The sequence below is a fragment of the Artemia franciscana genome, chromosome 4 (genome assembly GCF_032884065.1).
Source record: "Artemia franciscana chromosome 4, ASM3288406v1, whole genome shotgun sequence".
NCBI classification, from domain to species: Eukaryota; Metazoa; Arthropoda; class Branchiopoda; order Anostraca; family Artemiidae; genus Artemia; species Artemia franciscana.
This window is the reverse complement of record NC_088866.1, coordinates 10,582,219-10,609,214: the sequence shown is the minus strand read 5'-3', so window position 1 is coordinate 10,609,214 and position 26,996 is coordinate 10,582,219. Positions and strand designations below refer to the sequence as shown.

The 26,996-nt window shown below is 34.6% G+C and overlaps 1 protein-coding gene across 7 annotated transcripts in view; it reads right to left on the bottom strand.

Moving 5' to 3' along the window:
• LOC136025976 (uncharacterized) overlaps positions 1-26,996 on the bottom strand; it is a 391,881-nt gene that overhangs the window by 352,793 nt on the left and 12,092 nt on the right. For 5 of the 7 annotated variants that reach the window (XM_065702101.1, XM_065702103.1, XM_065702104.1 and 2 more), the window contains exon 2: positions 22,594-22,778. In XM_065702101.1, the coding sequence (XP_065558173.1) occupies positions 22,594-22,764 (171 nt within the window). In that variant the 5' untranslated portion in view covers positions 22,765-22,778. Of the gene's footprint in view, positions 1-13,907; positions 14,016-22,593; positions 22,779-26,996 lie in introns of those variants that run through there. The other 2 variants (XM_065702106.1, XM_065702107.1) reach the window with 1 other exon arrangement.

Sequence of the window (26,996 nt, the reverse complement as noted above, 5' to 3'; positions counted from 1 at the left end):
CGGTGTGAATGCAGGAGGATCAATTAGCTCACTCTGCTGGCTACATCTGTTTGCGGTGCTTTGATATGTCCCATTTCTTAAACAATTGTACATGACTGTATATCAAACAGTTCGAGATAACAAGCTGTAAGTAAGGAGTGATGTGGCTCAATAGTAACCGAAACTCTAGGAAACTGAGTCTTGATATTAATAGGTACATCATAAGAACCAAATTTTCATGTTTATTTCAAGATATGCAAAAGTCATTAAATTTAATGTTACCCATCAAAATTTTCAAGCCTGTGAAAATTTGCCGTATTTGCGAAGAAACATCCTCAAAACATCAGACTGATCGCAAAAAAATCTTCCGCCATAAGAATGTTCACGGATGCGTTTTTTTCCTTTTTTTTCTTTTTCAGGAATGATCGCATCGAACCAATTATTGCAGAAGATCAGGAGAGGGCTCATTCTACTGAAAATCAAAAGTTTCAGTGTCCTTTTTAAGGAGCCAAAAATATTAGAGGGTAACTATCCCTCCTCCTATGCTCATTTTTCCCCAAAGTCGCCCGATGAAAATTTTTAGATAGCCATTCTTATCAGCATAGTCTAAAATTTTTTATAGCTATGTTTTTAGTGATAAATTGACCCCCGAAGTCCCCAGGGGAAGGAATGGAAGCTATCAATTTTGTCCATTGTTTACATATACTATTGGTTATAAGGATGTTTAAGGCCGTTTTTAGGAGGATTTTTCTGATAGAGGGGGTTGCATGTAGGAAGATCTTTTCGTAGAGGAATTATTTCATGGAGGAAGGCAATTTTCCATTTAGGGTTGCCAGATATCCCAGCATTATTTAAAAAACTATACAAAAATAAATAAAAAAGCAAGATTTTCATTTAAAAGTAAGGAGCAACACTAAAACTTGAAACGAAAACAAATTATTACGCATATTGGGGCAACCCCCTTCTCAATTTCTTGCTATTTACGCATTATTTTTTAGAACTTTCAGAAGAGCTCAATATTCTAATTAAACGACTTTTGTGATTCAGGAGTCATTCTTAAGTGATTGGAACAAAAAGTTAAACTCTAGCGTAAGGAGTAGGGCATTGAGGAATGGTTAACCCCCCCCCCCCCCACGAATATACTCAATAATGTCTGCTCGTTTTAAGATTTAATGCTGCTCCTTATTTTCAGTTGAAAAAAACTAGTTTTTTTTAATTTATATACTTAGACTGCTGTTTATATGAACCAGAAGTTCCTTTGAATGTAGGTACTGGTAAAGGGAACCCTTTTGCAGGCTTATCCAAAACAGGAGAAAGGTTTTATAGGCTGAAGAATTAACCTTCTTGTTTCTGTTTCACACCTATTTTCTATTTTAGCTATACGTTAAATAAATGCAGCGAGACTGGCTAACTGGTCGTTTTAATTTGTCACCCCTGTTCTTCGTTTTTTCGAAGCTATTAGACGATGGGCTCTTGGAGACCATTGTGTAAGGTGAATTATAGCAGTAAAGCGTGGTAGCGTATACATTCCGACTATTTCTTGCAATCCATCGACTAATCATTGAAACATGGAGGAATTACTAGGGTAAGCTAAATATCTCACTTTGAAATGAATGAATGAATAACTCTATTGAGAACCCGTCGAGTTAAAAAAGAAAATAATGACGGAGCAAAAACAGAGATACTGATGAAAAATAATAAGACAAAACAAAAAAGTGGACGAATAAACCAAACATTGCATAAAAATAAACGATTCAAGTAATAAAGCCAATCAGCCATGCTTCGACAATTGTTCCTTTAAAGTGGGATTTATTTGATGGTGAACGATTGGAAGTGATGATTCCTTCATGCATAAATTATTTGCTAAATTAGATTAGTCAAATTCTACAAATACATCTTTATCTGAGTTCTTACAAGTCGGAAATGCAAATGTAATCACAAACAGAAAATGCTATTTAAGGTTTCCAGGATATCATTCCGTCGTTAACAAGCTATTAAATTTCTAAAGCATTTCAGTAGCCAGGGTTTCGTTATTCTATGTCACGTTGCAGAAATAAAATCGATTTACATTTTCATACTTTTGTTGTTATGTTTTTTCATTATTCCATAGCGCTTTTCCCCTCGAGATTTAAAAAGCAAGCCTTTTCCAGTCATTAATTTCACTTTACATTTCAGTTTTCTTAATTTCAGCAATAGTAAACTTTTGTTTTTTTCGATTAGTTTTCTTTTAGTTTTAGATTTTATATTCTATCATTACCTGGTTACTACTGATTAGTATCAATGTTAAAGAGGGGGAGAGAATAGAGGGGAAATTTTTCAGTACATGAAATTTAAAGTAGCCCAGTTTTAATACTGGAAATTAGGTCAAAACTCCGACTGCCTTTTAAAATATTTGAGATTCACAAATTTACGAGGCCCACTTCCATAAATTTAAATAACCCAGATCTATTGCAAATGAGATATCGCTAATTTTTTTTTGTGGGTAGATGGAGATCATTGAAATGGTATAGCCACCTAAAATAAAAAATAAAAAACTTTCTAGGGCAACTATTATTGAAAGGTAGTGGTAGTGAGACGATCTTCTTTTGAGTATTTTGTTTTTAGTTATTTTGAATTATACTTCTTTTGAGTTACTTTTGAGTTGATTTTATTTTTGAGCTTGATAAAATCTACGGCTGGAAACTAATATTGAAAGGTAGTGGTAGTGAGACAATCTTCTTTTGAGTATATTTTTTTTTAGTTATTTTGAGTTATACTTCTCTTGAGTTATTTTTGAGTTGATTTTATTTTTGAGCTTGATAAAATCTACGGCTGGATAACTCGTAGTGAAAGCGTTGATAAACCTATACGATATGTCATACTGAATAAATGTTCCTAATATAATTCCTATAAAGACTGGTATGAATTTCCCGCTGTATAATTGAGATTGAGATACACAGAAAGGAACTGCAAAACATTGAAATATTTAAAAAGATCTTTAAGAGAGAATTCAACAAAAAAGGATTTGTTTTGAAGTCAAAAAAGTTGTAGTCGACGTCTTAATATAGTTGAAAAAAAAACAGATATTAAAGTTAAAAGTAACAGATAAAGTTAAAAGTAAAACCAATAATGAACTTACAATGTACCAAAAATTATCACCCTGGGATTTCCTGACCTGAAAAAACGATCTAGAGTATGAGAAAACCGAATCCCTACTAAGACTGATATGAACTCTCCGCTGTGTAATTGAGATTAATTTAAAAAAAAAGTTTTTTAACTGAAAGTAAGGAACGATATTAAAACTTAAAAACAAACAGAAATTACTTTGTATATGAAAGGGGCTGCTTCCTCATCAACGCCCCGCTCTTTACGCTAAAGTTTGACTTCTTCTCTCAACTCTACTGTTTTAAACAGTAAAAAACTTTAGCGTAAAGAGCAGGGTGTTGATAAGGAAGCAGCCTCTTTCATATACGAAGTAATATCTGTTCGTTTTAAAATGTAATGTCGCTCCTTACTTTCAGTTCAAAGAACTTGTTTTTATTTATTTAATTCCTGAACGTTTTTGAATCAAAGCATGTTTTGATTTTGGTTCTCCGCAGGTGAATAATTAAAGCGAAATTTGCAGCTTAATTTCTTTTTTTGGCTAAATGGCTTTCTCATAGTTTTGATCAAATTATTTTGAGAAAAAAGGACAGGGGAGGAGGCCTAGTTGCCCTCCAATTTTTTTGTTACTTAAAAAGGCAACTAGGACTTTTAATTTTTTACGAACGTTTTTATAAGTAAAATATATACGTAACTCACAAATTAGCTTGCGTAACGAACTTCTGTATTCTCATGTTTTTATTGCTTATATGAGGGGGTTACCCCCTCGTCAGTGTCTCGCTCTTTACACTAAAGCTTAAATTGTCTCCCAATTCCTTAAGAATGACCCCTGAATCACAAAAGCCGTAGAATAAATAGTTGAAATTGCTAAAAATATTTTAGCGTAAAGAGCGAAGTATTAGGAGGAGGTGAGCCACTAATATGCGTAATAATGTCTGTTCGTTTTAAGTTTTAATGCTGCTCCTTACTTTCAGTTGAATAACCTTTTTCGCATTTATTTTTTTTAAATAAAGCTAGAAAATCCTGCGCTCCCTTCAAGGAAATTTTCTTCCCCCATGACCAATTCCTCCATTGAAAGTTTCCCCAACATATCCCTCTTATCAACTCCTCCCCCAACCAAAAAATCCCCCTGAAAACGTAAATTTTTCAGTAAATGGCAAATTTTCTCAGGCTCGTAATTTTTGATGGGTAAGACTAAACTTGATGAAACTTATATATTTAAAATCAGCATTAAAATGCAATTCTTTTTATGTAGCTATTGGTATCAAAATTCCGTTTTTAGAGTTTTGGTTACTATTGAGCCGGGTCGCTTCTTACTAGACTTCGTCACAACGAACTGTAGGACAAGCACAAAGGAACTGCAAATAAATACTGAAATAGCCTTGGCATTTAGAAAATAATTAAGAAATCGCTTTTAGCATAAGGAAAAAGAGCTTTAAGAGCGAATTCAATAGAAAAAGTTTGTTTTGAGGTTAGGAAAGTTTTGGCCGACATCTGAATAATTTATTCCTGAATGCAGAAAATATTGAAAGAGGGAGGAGAAGGTAGATTATTTCTTTCTTATTTTAAAACAATATTTCTGTCTTATTTTAAACAATCTTCAACTTGTGAGAAATGCCATGCTGAGAGAGTCTATAAATCATTTGGTGTACTAGCTTCATGATCTATGTTCCAAATCTTCTACTTTTGCATGAGATCTTGTCAAGTCACACTTGTTTAATGGATTTATGTTTAGATTCCCAAATGGAATATCTCATCCGGCAAGGATAAAGAAAGCCTTCCTGTTCTCAGAAAACAGGTTTAAATAAAGAGTTACATGCTTCATCAAGTCTTAAAAATCAACAGTTCGTTTACAGTTGATAATTCAATTATTTGAACTCTTACCAAACAAAAATGGGCCAAAAACTGTTTTTCCTTGACTATTTTGATACTCATAGACATGCACTTTTAGACCAAGAGGAGCCTGACTTACAGGGAGCCATCCCTATAAATACCACGGTGTTTGAGAAACGGTGATTTTTTTTTTCGGCTCAAAACTTAAATCCTTAAGTACTTAGGCCAAGGGGATCCCATTGCTGAAGAGAAACTGGTTAACAAAATAGCGATTTCCCCAAAGTGAGCCTGGAAAAAGGCCAAAATGGGTATCTTTTTTTCCTGGCCACTTCTCATAGTAGGGTGGTCACAAAATTTGAGGAAAGGGCTTATTTGGTTGGAAGTTAGATTTTCTAATTCCCTTTTTAAAAGCCTAACGTGATTTGAGAGAACCGGTTCTTTCCCGTACCAGTTTCTTTTGATCCTTCCCCCCAGTAGGACCGATGGTACTGGATCCAAATTTTTAGATAGTTATTTTGTTCAAGAATATTGTAAGGTCAAATACGAAAATCGCATATCTGCCACGCATTGGGAACAAATGAGGGGTAAAAATTAAATTTTCTGATACTGAATTTAAAACTTTTGGGAAAAAGATTTTCTGCTTAGGCGATTTGGCAAGAAAATTTCAAATTGTGTGGTCGGGAAAAAGGAAATAATTAAACAAGTACATCGGATGCTTAAACACTTTAGCACTGAAAGGAATGAATTTGAGTTACACTAAATGGGATTTACGACAAAAGATATTTATAATACCCATTCAATTAAGTAGCAAAGTAGACCAAAAGACATAATGTGCTACCAAGTTATTGAATTAGCATATCTTAAATATCAAAGGAATTGCTTTGGGCATCAAGTTAAAAGTTTTAGGGAGCTTTAAGGGGGGGGGGCAGGCATATGAAGGTAAATCGAAAAATACTATGTGTATCCAGGCTCTCTAGATTGCAATATCTCAGGAACGGCTCGGGCAACTGATTTGAAACTTTCAGATAGTCTAGAAAAAAGAAGTTAAGGAGAACAGGGGAAAATTCAAGTTATAAAGTGGGCAGCGGCTATATATCTTTTGTCTTAGGTCAGCCTAAGAGGTTTCTTATATGAGCAGCTATAGGTCTTTAAATATATTCAAGTTTAAGTAATGAGACAAATCAAAAAACACTATGCTTAGTGAGGTTACCAAAATAGCGTCTCTGTACTATCTTGGAAACGGCTTTGGAGATCAACAAGAAATTTTCTGTGCTTTTCAGGAACTTTGATGTTTTGTGCTTAGAATGAAGGCATGTGGGGGCAAAACGAGTATGTTTTCATACTCCCCAGATATTTTAGGAACTGTTCGTCCAAGTGAAAACTATGAATCTATCCACAGTGAAGTACTGAATTTACCCGGGCTATAAAAAAATATCTATAACACCTCAGGAGCCATGAGGGATCAATTTAGAGCTTACAAGGGAGTATTACGAGAGAGCAAGGGAAAGCAATTTACTGTACTTGGAGAAAGGGAAGGCTGCAAAAATAATTTTATTTTCTGTTAGTTCGTCCATTAAAGGATAACAATTTTCTTGAAAGCTTGAAAGTTATCTTCGTGAGCAATTTGGTAATAGTAACTAGTAGGCAAAGAATACGCAGAAAAAAAAGACACTGCTAAGTCCGAGATCAGACCCATAAATATTTTTTTCAATCACCTAAGACTTGTCAACTTCTCAGTAAGGGCTCACCGTCACCCTCATCGTCACCTTCAATCACCTGAGTCCCCATTTCAGTAAGTAACCTCCCCCAGACCACTCAGACTGTCCCCAGGTGGCGAATAGGGGAACGTCCAACATATATGCAGGGTGCCTCCATTGAATAGGAGGCGTGTACAAAGGGGGAACCTAGTCCCTGGGGGAGTATAATATAAACTGGGGCACCCTCGCCTGGTGGTCGTAAATACGAGTGGGGGAAGAAGGCCCCTCTGATGTACACCTATCTGGACCCACTGACTTGTAGACACGTCTTGCGAGTTGCAAACCTTCACCCAATTTATTGGGTTAAATTGTACGGGGAATCAGAACACTATCTTGCGAGGATCCTCTATAGGAGGAAAGCCGCAGCCAGGCGTAAGATTCAGTCTTTTATGGATAATGACCTCTGCAAAGGGTTGCCTCAACCCTTTCGGGATGCCAAGTGTCTGGGGAACTCTTGGTTAAGAAATTTCACATGAAACATTAATGGATATTAAAAATCAGTTGCAGAAAACCCCTTCTTCGACGTCACGGTAATCGAGACGGATAGGATCAGGGGGTGCCTGGTTCAACAAGTATGGAAGCCGCCCGACCAATTAATTATCTGAATATTGGCGCGTTGAATATTCGAAGCTGCAAGCTGGAATCTACGCAGCTAGTCCTTGCAAGGGAGCTCCTGAAGCATAGAGTCAATTTTTTTTGTGTGTCTGACATACGATTGAATGTTGTTCCGTCCAAAAGGCTCACCATCAATGATACTTATTCATTCTAGTTCTACAACTCGGGTCCCACTGATTGCTTGCACCAACACAGGGTCAGATATTTTGTGTATGCTCATAATACAAATTGTGTGGTGACATTAGAACCACTTTCATCTCGTATCGCTACAGTCAGACTCAGAAGCAGCATAAGCTACATAACCATCATCGCCATGTAGACTCCAACAAGTGACATCAGCAATTAACTCAAAGATGCCTTCTAGTGCGACCTACAAAGGACTATCAACACGGTATTCAGGTGAGACATTTCCTTCATCGCCAGAGTTTGGAATGCTCAACGTGGCAGAGCAGACCCTGATGCAGCCATAGTAATTGGGCGCTACACTGTTGTCAACAGATGCATTAACGAAGAAAGACTTCTTCAGATAGCCTTTCATATTTTATTTTTTACTTTGTGATGTGTGAGTTTATAAACAAATATTTTCCTAAATTACATTTATCAGAAGCTTCGATCCTGTCTGGTCGTACCGTGAAAGAAGCTAAGGGATAATGCTCAATAGAAGAGCATATCATTCCTCTGTACAATCTTTGTAGTAAGCCTACATATCAAATATAATCACTCTTTTTTGCAAAGGCTCCTATGTCCTTGTTGGTACAACAGCAGAGACTTCAAAATCGGCTTTAAGGGTGTGCTATAGATTTAGTCAAATGCTATAAAAACTTGAAAAAAGAGGTTTTTGTGTGTTATTACTGACTGAATTTCTATAGGTATATCCAGTATCCTTCATTTGAGACACTATCTCAATTAGTGTAAATATTTGCCACAGTAAAAACACAAAAACATGGTAAAGTGATAGATGAAGAGACACTCCAAACCTAGAATTTTGACGCCGAATTCGTGCTGAGGCACAGTTCTGTTTCGAACGACCTTTCGATAGATTTCCTTCCTGAAAATCCGCCTACTGGTTTCTCCAAAAGGAGATTGAACAACAGCGGAAAAGCAAATCCTAGGTTGAAAAGCAAATTCAATAGTGGCTTGTCATCCCCAAATGCTTTGGGACCTTGACCATAAAAGATGTTATGAAAGATAAAGAGCGTAAAGAAACAATTTCAGCACAGAAAAGCGGTTGCCTTGAATAAGTTTTCAAGGAGAAGAAAATTTTCAATAATAAACTCTTTTAAATAAAATAAACTCTTTCAACTTTGACTACACTTTTGACTTCAATCAACAAATTACAAAAATTACACTTAGTAAAAATCAGAAAAATATTCTTGCAAATACCAATATTTATTTAGATAAAATGAATTATCTTCCTAATATTTAATATTTTCCCTAATTATTTAATCACTAAGTACTACCTTATAGTATTTAGTAAAGGTTTTTTTTATTGTTCATTTCTCCACAGAAAATAATAATTACCTTCCTTCTATGCTAACAGGTATACATTATGTAACTTAGACTTTAGATCCATCAGAGCCAGGAATGGTGTATAGGGTACCTACAAGACCTCACAAGACCTCTCCAGACATTTCAAAGTTGAGCAGCAGTCGTGACATCCCCCTACTTTTGTTAAAGGGACATGTTCAAGCTTCTCAGGCGTAAGTTGTGCTGAAGCCTGAAGAACATTTTGCCACCCCCCTCGAGGCATTACTGTTATACTTTTTGTCTATGATGTGGCTTACGAAGGATTCGGAGAATATATGTCCATCTCCTAAGTCTAAGAATGTCAATAGCAATTGGCTGACCGGCTCACCAGTAAACGTTTGTTTCGATGACCTTCTCTTCCGATAACACATCAAGGATTCTTCTAAGACAGATGTCTCCGAAGGCTTATCAGTGATATTTAAGTTTGACTGCTAGCTTCCAGAAATTTCTGGCTTCAAGGAAGATGGATGTCACGCTGATTTTCAAGAGGTGAATCTTCAAATGCCTCGGGTATATATAACTACGCCTGCCTTTTTTCAGCATGACAAAAGCTACTGTCATTCATGTAATTCTCCTCTTGATTTCGTTGGATATTTCGCAATCAAACCTAATCCAAAGCCCGGGATATTCAAATTCTTTGAGCTGCTAAACCGCTTTATATGTGTACTTTAGTATCAATAGAGAGTCAATTCTGTCTTGCTTTTTTCTTAATAATATTCATTGCAAGTCCTACTTTCTCGGTTTTTTCTTCTCGTCAACTAGCATATGTTGTTATTATTTTGTATCTTTGAGAAGAACATTATCATCCACAAATTCTGCTTCTAACATGCTGTTAATCTTCACTCAAAAACCTGAAGACTGCCGTAGAATATAATATATTACAGTGATAAAGAGGTACGGGGATAGGATACATCGCTGTTGACACCAGGTAATATGTTAAAACATCACGCGTCCCTTTTTTCTGATACAAGCCAATCGCTGCCCATTGGCTTTGTGGTATGACTATGGCCGGTATTTTAATAGACAAAGACTCTAAGTGACCATCCTTGTCACATATTAGCACATCGTGCTTCTTGAAAAGTTTGTCCAGTCCTTTGGAAGTTTTTCATTATTAAAGGTTAAAACTAGGAGAAGAGTCCACACAGTTGTGAAGGATCAAAAGGACGCCTTCTGAATTTTTTTCCGCAACCCCATCTACTCCAGATTTATGTTCACTTTCAGCTTTTTTGCACACTGTTGCCCACTGCTACTTATAAGTTGTTATGCTTGTAAGAGTGGTCATTTTTAGAGCTATTGGCAGAGTCCTATTTTTATTTTTCTGAAAATACGGCCATCCACAGATCTCAGGATCTAGGCCTTTCGTAACATTTTCAAAAGCACAAATAATCTTTCTAACCGCTAGATTTGCTTTACTTGAATGTTGCTTACAAACAAAATACTCCCGTAAAATTAAATACGGATAGAAGAATGAAGATAATTAGCCCACGCATTTGATCATCAATTCATTTCAGATGTAAAAATGTACAATAATCCTAAGAAATCATTTATTGTCAACATGGCCTCTTTTAGCAAAATAAAATAAATGCCAATAAACCACGATTTTGCGTAAACACCATGCAACGAGACTGTCTAATGAAACCTCTACAGTAGGGTCTCTGGTGCGCTGAACCTGATAATGTTATTTTCATGAAGATGATTTGGCTTTTAGTGGGTGTTTCCCCCTTTTTCGAAAATTAGGCATATTTTCACCAATAACAGGTAACACTAATCTTAATGAAACTTAATATATTTGGAATCAGCATAATAAGCTGATTGTTTTGACATATCTATTGATGTCAAAATTCTGTTTCTTAGAGTTTCGGTTACTATTGAGCCGGGTCACTCCTTGCATACAGTATGTCACCACGAACTGTCTGATAAAATAAATGCCAAAAAACTTGGATTTTGAGTAAACACCTTGCAACGGGACTGTCTATTCGATGATACACATAGGTGTCTCATACAAATCGTTGTTACTAACATGATTTTTTTTTTTCCTGTCACTACAAAATTGAAATGTTTGGAACCACAAGGTACTAAGGGTGATTTTTTAATAATAACGCTACCTTGTTGTAAATGCCTGTGGCTAAAAAATATTATTTTATTTGATAAATCAATTAAAATTAAGTCAAAATAGTTTTTCTTGTGAATTATGGGGGAACTGCGAAGTGTGAACCATTGACAGGTGAATTAAATGATGGTAACCTGAGAACCAGGCCTTGGGCTAGTTTCCCTTATCGGGAAGTGATTCCTGTTGAGTCACTGAGGTTCGATGTGTCTATCTCAGCATATCATATTTGTAGCACCTTCAGCCATCAAGAGTCATCATTTCCACGGTTTCCATGGTAAATTCTTCGAACAAATCTTTTCCACAGGAATATTTCACATGGACATTAGTAGGGGAGCAAAGCTCCCCGAGTTACAAGGATACATTTAACAAATAGGATAATCAGAAAAATTACAATTTAAATCTTAGTTAAAAAAAAGTTCTTCCCTTAAACAAGGCAGCACTTCTTCCCTTGCCTGGAAGTTTCGTGGCAATGCTCATTACGCCTAATCCGTTATGCTGGTTTGCGTCGGCAGAGATTTAAATGTACCCTTTTACAAGTATATCACAAAAGATTTTATGTCATAAGAGGAACACTATCACCCCTCACCACCAATATTGCAGGCGGGGTTCAGAAATGTTCCTGGGATCAATGGAGAATAGGTACTGATTTCTATCACCCTTTTCTAACCCTTCAACTGTATGTGTTTGAAGGTTCACAAAAACGTGGCGAATTTTGACATAAAAGCAAACCTGTTGAAGTTTCAAAGCACGCTTCAATTACTTAAAAAAAGATCTAACCGCTGTTGCCCAACTGATGTTGCCCAGCTGTTGCATAATGGCTGTTGTCCAGTTATACAAGCGTCAAATAAAAAAAACTCAGTACATAAAGCTTTGATATAAATTACGTATGTTATACGTTTATTTTGTACGGACTACGAGTATTTTAGAAGTGACCAGTTCACCTTGTGGGGTGGCGGTACAACTTTTTGATCCTTCGCTGGATATTCAAGAGCCAGTGACTCGATAGGATCGCCCCTGGGGAAAATGGACAAAACAACAAAACACTCATTTATGATAATCCTTCCTGGAAAAATTTCCAAATGGCTTTTCTGCTTAAGAGTGCTCTAATATTCTGAAACTCACTCGTTTATAGGTTTTCCCCCTTTTTCGAAATAAAATCAATTACCTGAGACTCGTAACTTTGTTGGGTACCTTTAAACTTAATGAACTTTACATACTTTCAATCACAATAATGACGACAACACGACCTTTCGATCATATAAAAATAGAGAGAAGATAATGCAGGATTTGTGAAGACGGTGAATATCAAAGTCATAAATAAAACGAACTTGCTCAAAAGTCACATCGATGAAATAAATTTTTGATAAAATTAAGAGCAATATTTACTCTTTGTGAGGCTAAATTTATATTTCTTTTGGGAGCGTGTTTGTTTTGATTGGTTCCAAATTGTATTTTATTGTGCATTAAATTGTTTTCCATAATTAGATTTGTGTATATAGAATTGATTTTGTGCTCACCCAAGTCTTTATTTCAGGATTTATTTTAGTTTGGTTTTAGTTTCATTTTAGTTTCGATTTGATTTCGATTTCTTCACTGACACTTTGTTTAATTCCTAGGTGATTGCTAATTAAAATTGTTTCAGCGAGAAAACCCTGATTCTTTCAATGTACATATCGTTATCATAACGCCTTATTTTTATATTTTGGTTACTATAGGTTCAGGTCATTTTTTAGTTACAGCTTCTTGTCACGAAATCTTTGATAAGAAAGCTGACAATGACTATTGAGTTTGCATAATAATATTATTATTCATGATATTATAATACATGCATACACACACACACACACACACACACAAAAATATATATATATATATATATATATATATATATATATATATATATATATATATATATATATATATATATATATATATATATATATATATATATATATATATATATATATATATATATATATAATAAAATGAGAGACTTCAACTCATTTTGATCTAAGATGTTTCAGAGCCTGATGGAGGTGGACTGGGCTTCACCCTTTGTGCACCTTACTGCATTTCACCCTCCCTGTGTACCACAATTCCTGATGCAATAAAGCTGTATTGCTGTATATCTACTGCAAATCAACTACAGCATCTTACAATCTTGTATGACTTCGGCTTATTCATCTTTTAATTTCAGCCCCCCCCCTAGGAAAATTTGACTTTAGTGTTATTCCTAAAGTATTCGGTCTTCTGTCTCAGTTAGAAGCTCCTAATTCCACTTTGAATCAAAGTTTATATAAACTGAGCCAAATCCATTCATAGCGTTCCAGCCGCTTTGATCTGCATTGATCTAATTGCAATCGACTGGGTGAATAACAGATAAAAATTTTAAGTATTAGCATTAGATATCAATTCTATAGAAGATTTTTAAATTTTAACATAAATCTGAGAAAAGTTCCAAGTCAATGTCACAGTCCTTCGGTAGTACTTTATGCTCAACCGTTTATGGTCTGAGCAATTACGGTGTATAAAAGGTTGTTTGTTCAAGCCTCGCTCCTAGTAGAATTCTGACACAGAATGGCTATTATTGGTATATTTTTTACTGTTCCAAGAAAAAAACTGTGTAATTGATGAATATTCGGCAAGAAAGTCTAAAAAATATCCGTTAAAACAATAGCGCACATAACTCTATAATGAGGTTTCAATTTGTTAGTTTGTACATAAAGTTATTCTAGGTGGTCTTTGGGTTTGGAATACTCCAAGTATTTACTCTCAGTTTTGGATGATTTCGTCTCAATCCTATCAAGTAGAATTCACCTCTGCAAAACCGATAAGTGGTTGAAGCTCAATACAGAACTCTAAACCCATTTCAGTGCATTACGAAAGAATTTTAGAAATCCACACTTTCGTTTTTTACACAAACATAAATGTAATATAGAATGATACAATATAGTTAAACACTAAAATATAGCGTTTGACTATCAGTGACTAGCTGAACACCATACCTCATTTTCTTATGCTTGAAGCTGGGATAAAACCCTTTTCTATGAACCACCTGTGATTTGATTCCTAGCAGGTTAAGCACTGGAGTTAAGCACTGGAGTTTTCTTTACCTTAGATAGAAGAAAAATAATTTTAAAAAAATCACAAACTTCGGCGCAATAGAGTTTCTTTATTGGTTCTTGGAAACCGATTCCTATTCCAAAACATGTTAGACATGAGAAGCATGGCTAGTAATCAAATTTACGAATTGACGGTGCACATGGATGACGATGGATTAGAACCGTATCGGACTTGTCATAAAGAAAAACGAAAGCCATATACAACAGTAAAAAAAAAAAAATAATTGACGATACATTACATTGTTAAATCCAACTAAATCTACTTTTGTCGGACGAAAGCTTTCTAGCTAAATATGAAATCTCGAAAATTACTAGTCTTTAAAAACATTTTTATTTGGAATTTTGTTGTAAAAACATACTTATAGACAAGTTCTTAGCCAAGGAAGTATCTAAACTCGGAGTGTTTTAAACTTTTCTTAGTGGGTAAAATCGGGTCGGACGTTTGGGCCCACCAGGAAAAATATATCTTCAAAACTTTTTCTTGTAGAAATAAAATCTATGCATTAGGTACACTATGATCTAAAAGCTTGTCCTTTCAATTTCAGCTTTATTGGATCCCTGCGTGTCCCATAAACCATAAAAAAATGTTTTTTTTCTGTTTTTGGGTTTAACAAATCAATACACTCCATATTTTTTTCAAAAGACAGTTTAAGGGTATTTTACAAAAATAAGAGCTTTTGTGTCCAATGAGGTTTCTTTGTCGCTTTCTACATCCCTTGCAAGTCTAGCCAATCTGAAAAAATAGAATTTATTTCCCAGATTCTACTTATTACATATCAATGCAACCAATCTTCAAAAGATTTTCTGTTTCACTAACTTCGTCTAAATTGCTTGTCTGCCCACATGTCTATCAGGCCCACGAGAAAGAAAAAAATTTGACCCGTCTTTGAGAAACTTTAAATGATAAAACGTGGTAACGAACTGTAGTAAGGAGCGACCCGGCTCAATAGTAACCGAAACTCTAAAAAATAGAATTTTGATACCAATAGTTACATCAAAAGAACCGCATTTTAATGTTGATTTTAAATATATAAATTTCATCTAGATCAGTTATACCCATCAAAAGTTACGAGCCTGGGAAAATTTGCCTCATTTTAGAAAATAGGGGAAAACACCCCCTAAAAGTCATACAATCTTAACGAAAATCACACCATCAGATTCAGTATATCAGAGAACCTTATTGTAGTAGTTTTAAGCTCCATTCTACAAAAATGTAGAATTTCGCATTTTTGCCAGAATACAGATCACGAATGAGTGTTTATTTGTTTTTTTGTTTTTTTCCCCGGGGGTGATCGTATTGACCGAGTGGTCCTAGAACGTCGCAAGAGGGCTCATTATAACGGAAACTAAAAGTTGTAGTGCCCTTTTTAAGTGACCAAAAAAATAGGAGGACACCTAAGCCCCCTCCCACGCTCAATTTTCCCCAAAAGCCACCAGATCAAAATTCTGAGATAGCAATTTTATTCACCGTAGTCAAAAACCTAATAGCTATGTCCTTAGGGACGACTTACTCCCCCGCAGTCCCCATTGGAGGGGCTGCAAGTTACAAACTTTGACTTGTGTTTACATATAGTAATGGTTACTGAGAAGTGTACAGACGTTTTCAGGGAGTGTTTTTTTTTGGTTTAGGGGGAGAGTTGAGGTGGAGAGGGGTTACGTGGGAGGATGGTTCCATGGAAGAAGTTCTCATGGGAAAAGAGAATTTCAATGAAGGGGGCGTGGGATTTTCTAACATTATTTGAAAAAAAACAATGAAAAAATAAATATGAAAAGTTTTTTCTACTGAAAGTAAGGAGCAGCATTAAAACTTAAAACGAACAAAACTATTACGCATGTAAGGGGTTTACCTCCTCGTTATACCTCACTCTTTACGCTAAAGTATTTTAGTAATTTCAACTATTTATTCTACGGCCTTTGTGATCCAGAGGTCATTCTTAAGGAATTGGGACAAAATTTAAGCTTTAGTGTAAAGAGCGAGGTATCGACGAGGGTTGAACCCCTTCATATACGCAATAAAAACATACGAATATAGAAGTGCGTTACGTAAGTTAATTCGTAAGTTACGTATATTTTTTACCAATGAAAACGTTTGTAACAAATTAAAAGTTCTAGTTGCCTCCTTTTTTCTCGCTCCTTTTTTCTCAAAATCTTCTGATTAATTGCAATTAATTAATATACAAATTTCGTTTTAATTATTTATGTGCGGAGAGCCAAGATCAAAACATGCATTAAAATCAAAAACGTCCAGAAATTAAATAAAAAAAACAAGTTTTTTTTAAATGAAAGTAAGGAGCAACATTAAAACCTAAAACGAACAAAACTATTACGCATATGAGGGGTTTACCTCCTCGTAATACCCCACTCTTTACGCTAAAGTATTTTTAGTAATATCAACTATTTATTCTACGGCCTTTGTGATTCAGAGGTCATTCTTAAGGAATTGGGACAAAATTTAAGCTTTAGTGTAAAAGCGAGGTATCGACGAGGGTTGAACCCCTTCATATACGCAATAAAAACATACGAATATAGAAGTTCGTTACGTAAGTTAATTCGTAAGTCACGTATATTTTTTACCAATGAAAACGTTCGTAAAAAATTACAAGTTCTAGTTGCCTTTTTAAGTAATCAAAAAATTGGAGGGCAACTAGGCCTCCTCCCTCGCTCCTTTTTTCTCAAAATCTTCTGATTAATTGCAATTAATTAATATGCAAATTTCTTTTAATTATTTATGTGCGGAAAGCCAAGATCAAAACATGCATTAATTCAAAAACGTTCAGAAATTAAATAAAAGAAACAAGTTTTTTTTAAATGAAAGTAAGGAGCAACATTAAAACCTAAAACGAACAGAAATTACTCCGTATATGAAAGGGGTTTTTCCTCCTCAACGCCCCGCTCTTTTACGCTAAAGTTTCTTACTGTTTTAAAAAGTAGAGTTAAGAGAAAGAGTCAAACTTTGGCGTAAAGAGCGAGTAAACAACGCAGTAAATATCAAAATATTAGTTAGATCATAATCAAAAGCAAAAAGATTATAAACATCTCATTCCGTAAACTGGAGTAGCACTGTCATATGATTTATCTTAAAAATGAGATAAGGACCACCTGAAAATACTACAGAGATAAGGTGCGGGCATTCATATATAATTCTTATTTCATGGCTGAAATTATGAACAATCATCAAATTTTTAAAATAAAAAGTAACAGAATTAATCCGTCAATAACTCTGTGCTTTGAACGACATAAGGTGTGGAGATTTAGGAATACACAACCTACCTGTAACCCCAATATAACGGAATGTTTTTTCCCCTGTTTCAAATAATTTTAGTTTAGTTCACAGATCCCTTTATTGTTTCTAGCCCCCCCCCCTCATGTGTGTCTTCGGACCACAGTTTAGAAAGTTTACTCTAAAATGTAATACTTATTACTGCCTAGATCTATTAACTGATTTAGATAATTTCAATAACTAATTGAATTAACTGACTATTTGTTTCAGATCTTTGAAGCAGCTGACATGAAGATTAAAATTATTTTATTAATAAAACTTTTTATTTCTTTTAAATCATTACTATTAACCAGACAAACTACTAGAAAAAGAATCGATAGCCCTTTTCGTACTCTATTCACTAGAAACTATGCCAAAAGGGAATATTTTCCCCAAAATAGGTTCAAATGTGATTTTTTTTTTTCAATTTAGAACTCGTCTCTAAAATCCATTGACTCTAAGAGTCCACTGCTTCCCCTTTACAAGCCCACAAGAAAGGCAGATGTTGCCTCCAAGCAAAATATATTTCCATAGACGCTCCACAGTTACAAGCTTCGCACCAACGATATGTGCCAGTGAATCAGCAAAAATATACTGATCAATTGTGAAAGCAATTGCAAAGAATAGCTATATTGCAAATAAAATTTATCCAGCAATTATGAAATATTATTTTATATACAGTTATATATATCATGATTCAATGGCTATATTATAATTTGGACGGCTTTTTTACTCTCTCGACGCTCAATTTTTTTACTCTTTCGACGCTCCACGCCTCCCCCCTCTTGACGCTTCAAGGTTGTTAAGCACTTCTTCATCATTTCCCGCAGAGCTCATATAATTTGTCTTAAAAAAGAGCATTAGTTTGACAAAACATTCTCTTAAAAATGGCCACAATAAGTCCCCCACACATAAATGTAAGGTCTAAGGGGATTTTCGCGGTCTCTCCCCGCGTTTATAAGACTCAAAATTGTACCATACATTTGTAAATTGTTAAACAATTGTTACTTTTTTTAATAGTTTTCATAATAGTAGGAAAAAATTGATAGAACTGAAAATTGTAATCTTTTCTGGATTGTCTTATTTGGAATTGTAAAATTTTAACTAATTAATTATCTTTCATCTGAGTTATACTTCTTTGAAATGAGTGAAAGGAATAAAAATTTTTACACTAATCAGAAAAATCTTAAAATTACTGCCCACCTACCCCTATTCTACGTAGTTTTCTATAATTATATCTTTAAATTCTATTTTAAAAATCCAAGCTTTAATTGGAAATACTTTTTATTGATTTCTTTTACTGAAAAATACTTATCAGAGACACTTTTCGGTTGATAACTGCAACTTTTTCTCGAAGGTTTTCAACTGCCACCTATTCGAAACATTGTTTGATTGTTCAGCTAGACTGCGCTAAAAACCAATTTTTTTTATTTACCAGATGGATTCTGTAAATAATATTTTAAAAAAGGGGAAAAAACGCCTCAACATTTCATGATTTGCATGTTTTCTAAAGAATTATTAAATGGAACAAGTTATGCAAGCTCAGCTGTGACGCTGCATAGAGCTATAGAGGGTTCAAATTGGAAAAAGATTTTAGAGACAAGGTTTCAAATTAACAGGGAGATTTATGAATTCTCAAATAACGAGGACTTGACTTTCAAGGTTATTTATCGGTTTATTTTGCACAAGGAATAAATTCTCTGAGCTTATCAAAATAGTAAAAGGAAGTTCACTGTATGAACTTCTAAAAATTCTTGAAAGCAATTTTAAGTGGTAAAAAGGAATATGCTACTACTACTACTAACTCAATGCAGCATTAAGCAGCCTAAGGCAAACACAGATACGCAAACTCCTACTTTATTCCAATGTATTCAAAGCCTCCCTCCATACACCCGCCCAAGAAGATATTATTTCCCTTAAATCTTTCTTTACGACATCCTCCTACACCATTCAGGGACAGTCTGCTTTTCGTTTGGTCCTAGACAGTTGAACGGCAAGGACAATCTTTGGCAATCTGTCATCCAAAAAAAACTAGTAGGGTATCTAATTTTTCGATTTTTCCCACAAGTAATTCCTAATGCAAATTCCTACTAATAAGACGAAGAAAATAGAATAACACTTGACATAAAAATGTCTTTAGGGTTCAGAGCTTAACAAGTTGTATGCTTGCCGTTCGGTAGCCATTTAAGCCATAGTGTATAAATTGTATTGGCCTCATAATAAAGCTTAGAAAAAAAAATGTAAAGAGAGCTTGAAAAAAAAATTAAGTATTTAGTAGAATAAAAGACCCTTCAGACGCCCATTTGGATTTTTGATTTAAATTTTAGTGTTAATGTACTTGAAAAGCTTTTATATTTGTGGGTCCATTAAAAAACTTTATGTTTTCAAATAAAAGATTGGATCTTTGTAAAGATAAAATAACCACTGTTTTTAAGTCAATGCGAAGTTACGATTATTTTTTTTTATTTTACATTTGTATTTCTTGGTCATTTATTTTTATGCAGTTAATTGAATTGGCAATTGAGTCGTTTGTTTCTGCTCGCTATTTGATAAGGCTATTATATAAAACAGTCAGAGAGTTGTGTAAAAAGAAGTATCAAAAGTAACAATTTGATTTTGTTTGGACGTTTATTTTGTTTGGTTTTGTTGGTTTTACCGTCGTGTTATGAAAACGTAATACACTGTGATTTTTTCAAAGATTTGCGATAAAAGTGGATAATTCGGTATTAATGTTATGCACCTCCTAGGTCTGGGACTATTTTCATAGAACATAAATATCCTTCCTATGCCTTTTGATATTTCCTGGTTCGGGTCCTGGTGTCATCAATTATTTTGTTTGGAATGAGGATCAGTGGCGTGGCTCTGAGAGCTAAGCCAAAGTCAACTCAGCTCTAACTGAGTACCTGGAAAAATCTAGGGAAGGTAAACAGGAAGGATGTGTGAAAGCAAAGGATGGGTATTCCTCAGCTCCCTGGGGAATTGTACTTCCTGGCTGAAGGGCCAGGAAACGTCAGTCGTACGGCCAGGAGTGCCGTACGATTTAACTGTTTTACCTGTAAATATGTGGATATTTACCGAAAATTTAACCGCCTGCCATCTAAATTTTGAAGCTTCACATTTACAACCTTGGTTAAAAAAACTATGTGGCCGTCATTTGTGTGTGCTTATTTTATTGTATTATTCTGTTGTATTGTAATACCCAGGCTAAGATGTAGGAGCAACAAATAAAAATTAGCTGATGAGGGTATTTTAGGGGAGCAAGAGTAAAAACAAGGAGACTCAACTAACATTCGTTACTATTTGTACTTGCTACTCTTTTCAAAAAAATTTATGAGATGTGATTTCAAAGTTATACATAAAGCACTTTGTTATCTTTAATTGAGGGTTGCCATGCCATCAAAATGAAAGCAAAATAGAAAAAAACATATGGTCAGGCGAAAGATTTTTATTTTCATAGACGTATGAAAGAAATATATTACTCCTGACATATTGCAATACCAGATTATTCGCAGTTTTTTCAAGACTAACGGCAAGATATTTTTTTTTGGTCAAAACTATTTTTTATACCTGTTGCGAACAGTTGGGTAGAAAAGTATGGTAATGCATTAATTACCTGCAAACTGCCTTAATGCTGGGGGCGCTTTCTTATCAGGATGTTAGGTTTCACCAGAACGCTAAGTTATTCTTAGTGAAGCGCCAAGTTTTCAGCAGTTGTAGGGGGTGCGCGTAAGTGGTATATTGATTATAGTTAGTTTAAACCAAAAGATTAAGACGGTGATTTTTTTTCCAGAGAATAATGTTAACTATGATATATACTTGTACCTTTTAATTTAGGTTTACTTCAACTGAAACCACACATATTGAAAGTCAGAACCAGAAATTTTTTTTTCCAAAGCATATTATAAGCGTTGGCACGCGGTTAAAATTGTATCTGGCACAGTGTTGCCTATTCCATTGAAAATCAACCAAATTTTGTATATGGTCTTAATACTATAACTACTCGAATAATGTATTTGGACTAGGTGTAATGCGGGTACTGCAGGATTACAGCTCGTTTCTTATTACAGAGCTTCTTTTTATCATGAACAAATATTAGATTAATGCTCTTGCCTGTAGAGAGGGGTTGAGCGGGAAGCATCTCCGAAAAAAAGGTTTGTGCGGATCACCCCTTTCAAAAATAACGAGATTTATGAACACAAAATTCATTTTGATAGTTGAGATTTTTTTTGCAAAATGACGCCCATGGAATTTTTTTTTTATTACCTCTAAGAACTATGGGGCTACTCAGGAAAAATAATTGTTAATTTGCATTGAGCTTTTTTTTACTTTTATATTTTTTTTTTTTTCTGGGAACTTATCTACAAATAAGGAAGATATTGATACTTTAGATCTCCATACTTTCAAATAATATTTAACTTTCAATTAGAAAGTGACCAGTTAAAGAGCTAGTCAGACGACGGGCAGAAAACCAAATAAAAAAAAATTATAGCCCGTTCTCTTTTGTGAGACCCACAGGGAAAATGTTTCCCCCCATTCCAAAACACAAAATCTGATATCCTCCTACCTTCCTCCTACAAAAAATAATATTCTTGAAAGTTCGCATTTACTCCCCCTTCATTGAGACAAAACAGGTCAGACTTACCAAAACTGCTTATGAAATTCGTCACTATTTTGAGCAGAAATCTCATCTAAATTGTAAGATTTTTAGTCTAAAAAATGGCTGTTGAGAAAATAAATATTGGGCAATAGAAAGAACAAATTTTCAAGAAAATCAGTCTTTCTTCTAAGAGTTTTGATCTTAAAATACAAGAATTCATTCTTTTGAGGCTTAATGGAGATGCTATGTAGGCTATATTGATCTGAAAACCAGCTGTGTTAAATCGAGGGATATTAAATCTAAATTTTCATTTTGCAGAAACAGAATATAAAATTTCAAACCTTTAGTCACTAAATTGGCTCATGTGTGAAGAAAAAGGGAGTAAATACGACTGAGTGTCAATAATAGGCCTATATGTATCTTTTTATGCGTTTTATTCATCTTTTAAAATAGTAGGTATATGAAGCAAAAACAGGCAATATATTGAGCCAAATAGTTGGACATGTTTCATAACTAATACTACTATTGCATTTAACTTGATGAAAGTATACATAACTCATGTTTAGTTCACTCTTGACACAATTTAACTTAAATTGCTTTGATCTTGGATAGTCAGAATACAGATAACTCTCACAGATTTGTTCTTACGTATATTTGTTTTTTACTTGTTGTAGCTACCCCTTCAACCACGATTAATGAATAAATTTACGTACTTGGGAGGGGATAGGACTTAATATTGGCTTGAGGAGCCCTTCTTGAACTTTCAATGTTAAGCCAGGCTTTGTTGGCTTTGGTGGAGAATCTCCAAAACTGGACGATGAGCTTGAATAAATTCGTTCTGTGCCCGCACTTCCAGCTCTGTAGGCACTAATGCTAAGCTTCATTCCCAAGTTGACGCCTGAAACAGAAGAATGTGTAGGAACGAAGTATTTCTTTTTATTGATTTTTTCTTATAGGTTTAAAGTGAACTATGTTCAAATGATTTAAGAATCTCAATATGGAGATTCTGGCCCACTATTGAAGAAAACACGGAATTTTTTCTCTGTTGAGAACTATAGACACTGTTAGATGTTTAATTAATTTTTCCAGGAGGCAATCCAACTAGCAATCAGATATTACCAGAATCGACGTCGTTACAGTGGAAACCTAGGCTTACAGTGACGAATTCCAGTAAAAAAAAAGAGATGGCACCCCAACTAAGTTCTTTTTTAGTCGTTTTGCTGATGATACCTGAAAATTTTGACCTGAAAGGAGTCGAAATGCTATTGAACAAAACTTCTGGGGCCATAAATCCGCCCTAACTAGTCAATAATCGAGGTATAAGGCTCCAGATTCTGAGGACATACTGTCAAATCATACTGCATTTATTCCTAAATGTATGTAGAGTGTAAAGAAAAGAAAGTGTCTTTAAATACAACTCTAGTCAATTATGAATTGGAGGCTAAGGGAAAAAACTATTGACTGAGTAAATACCAAATGATTGATCATGTATGTTTTATCTACTATTTTATTTTCTGGTGAACATGAAATAAATATTTGAAGTCAAGAGGTCTATTTAGGGCTCAAGGCTCTGCGGAAGAGTGAGGTTGAGGGAGAGGAAAAACATGAATAAAGGGGTCATCTTCAAACATAATGCTATACATACTTTCACTAACTGACAATAAAATATGTAATGATTCCAAATCCAAAGAGTCTACCGTTCTAGATCTTTCACAAATTTGAACTTTTTAAAGTTTAAGCTTTGAATTTTTGCAAGAACATCGCAGCATCGAACACTTGCCCTTACTAATACAGTGAGAAACACTGAGAAGGAGACCGGTGCCGATGATCTATCTGAATTCGTAATTTTCCTTACAGCACAATCCAGCCAAAATTTAAAGAGCCCAGTTGATGTTCACCATAGATCACTCGCTAGAAGCGAGTGATATTTGAAATCATTGCTTGTTGGTGGGGTCATTTTGCTTCTGCATAGATCCGTGTATAGAATCCAGCCAAAATTCAAAGAGTCCAGTTGATGTTCACCATAGATCACTCTCTAGAAGCGAGTGATATTTGAAATCATTGCTTGTTTGTGGGGTCATTTTGCTTCTGCATAGATCCGAAAAATTTCAGGTTTTGAAGGAATTTCTTTATAGAACCTTGTCAAAACTTGATTTATTTTCAACCACCTTAAATAGACTAAGCATGACCTGCTCTCCAGCTTCGCTAACTTCATCTTCAGTAGAAGCTAAATCCAGGAAATGTATAGCCATATACTAGAATATGTCTTCTTTTTTGCAGGGTACAGTCGTATAGATTTTCCTATGCCAAAATTTTGTGAAATTAAATTGCATGCAAGAAAGACATGGAGTAAAAGAATTTAGTCACAAGGGGCATCATCGATTTTTATTTTGGCAGCCGATATATCCCACAGACGACTTCCAGTTTTCTGTGACTTTATTTGGGATGCAAAAAAATCGGTCAAGGTCTCGCTTCTTTAGGTGCAGTAAAAGGATTAGTAAGTTCGTATCTTCTCCTGCTACAACAGTCGGTTGGCGTTCTTCTGTCTCTACCACAGTTGTCACTATCTATAAGTCAGCATCAGCTGATGATTCTTACCCTTTAAACCCCATATCAGTAAGGAATGCAGCCGGATATTATGCTGATGAGTGCCTGTTTTTTTCTGTGTTGTTAAAAAAAATAATTTTTTTTAGTAAGAGAAAGGCATCTTCGGCTGAATGCTGAACATAGGACAGCCTTTAGACCTCCTCCTTCTTCCATGCGTCACGTTTTTTTTGAGAGTTCAGCTCAATACCAGTTAAACCTTGTGAAAGCACGTATCTTGGCGTCACATAGTCAATGTATTTGGTGCATATGTCCACATACGTGCTGTCTTATATCGCAGACCTTCAACTGCAGGCCATATCGCATTGGGAAGAATATTGGCCTGTCTACCAATGAATGTTCAACTATTCAGCTCAAACAACGAGGGTGGCGGAAAGCAGAGTTCGTACTTGAAACATGTATTGAGGTCTTCATCGGAGCTCTTTGCAACAGTGACTAGTCTTTGAAACATAAAAGCAGGGTCAATGGTAGTCAGTTCTGCAGCTGACTTCAAGTAACTCTGCACTCTCATAGTAATAGCAGTTGCTTTCTTTTTAAAAGTGTAAATATTTACAAATTTTACAGTCTTGTCATTAAAGACAGGATTGCTGAAATAAAATGAAATCGAACACTTCCGACAGGTGACTTCAACTCTTCCTTTCAGACTCATTTTGAACGGCTAAGAATCACAAGTGCTGGTCAATGGCATTTTCATTTGTGTACAAATTTTAGTATGACTTGTTGAAACAATCCCCAAAACAGCCAACATATCAGTATTTTTTCCTTTTTACTTGATTCGTTTATGGTTCACGCTCCTACATCAGTTACAAAATTTTTTTGTACATTTCGAGTAATTCTTAATTACGTAATAAACCATTCATCGGTCTAGGCGAGAATCACTCATCTGAAAAATCAAAAACTTGATTTAGAATTGGTTAGAAGAATCCTCAAAGAAAAGAGATGATGTAGAAAATTGTCTTAATGATATAATGACCTTAAATGAAATAATCTTATTCTGCTCTCGAAAATCATGATTGCATCAGTTAGAAAGGCGAATTCTCAGACAAAGAATCGAAGAGGCAAGAATCCTTCGGACCTGATAGATCATGGTGATTAAAATAATAAAATAAGAATAATGTGTGATCTTTGAACAATGTAAAAAATAATACGAATAAATTTGAATTAAACTAATTGGAAGAATCTCAAAGTTAAGGGGCGAAATAGCAAACATCAAGTATTTGACACGTGAAATCTTACTCCGCTCCGGGACATTAAAAGTCTTAGATAAAATTGAACTCTTGTACCTCAGATCTACCTCTATATCCGCGATTACCCCCTGATCCTCCTTTTAAAGTCAAATTTCAGGATCAATTTCCCATCCTCAACATCCCCCAACAATTTTTTGTGAATCTAGATTCCAGTTTGTTCTTGAAATAATAAAGATTTGCTATTTTGATAACTTGGGTACACAACGCTTCTCTTAGTCTACACTGCTACTTAACCAGGAATTGATTTTCAGATCACCAGGTAACTTAATGGTCTTTCGGTTTAAGTAACTATTTAACAGTGAATAGAAGCGAAGTAGAATATAGGTTTGTAGAAAAAAAATATTTAGGTGAACTTGGGAAAAAATATTTTTTTCTCAAGTCCTACCTTTTATCTTCTACCTCTTTTCTGTACCTACCTTTATCTTCTGTACCCTCTCTCCAAGAAAATACAGATAGATTACACGTACTCTATTTTCGGTATGAAATTTTTAAAATGATCCCCTATTCAACATTTAAAGTTCCCCTACTCCTCCGCTTCTTTCCTTACCTTTAATTTTCGACTCCATTCCCCAAACTCTTACAGAGATTTTGCAAATTTTGTTGTTTGATAGCCAGAATGTGTGAAGGCCCTTTGATCCCCTATTTCTCCGATTTGAATGTCAAAGTTCCCTCGCCCCCACTATCCCACAAAAAAGGTTCCTGAAGATATCAAGTTGATGCCTAAAACTGGGAAAAATTTGCCAGACTTTTGAAAAAGGGGGAGAATAACTCTCAAAAGTAAAGGAATTTGTTGGAAACTGCACCATCAAATTCAGTGTATGTGTATGGATTGTGTATGGATACGTATGGATTTTTTTTTGTACTTCCCAGGGGCTCATTTAGGCAGAAATTAAACGTTCTGTCATTAAAGGTGCCCTATCCAGCTGACGAAAAACATTAAGGGACAACTAGCCCTCTCCGACGCGTTATTGTCCAACATATATATATATATATATATATATATATATATATATATATATATATATATATATATATATATATATATATATATATATATATATATATATATATATATATATATATATATATATATATATATATATATATATATATATATATATATATATATATATATATATATATATATATATATATATATATATTGCCAGAAGAAAGATCACAAATACATAAAAAGGCAACTATAAATTTTCATTTTTAACGAATGTTTTTATTAGTACAAAATATACGTAACTTAAGAATTAGCT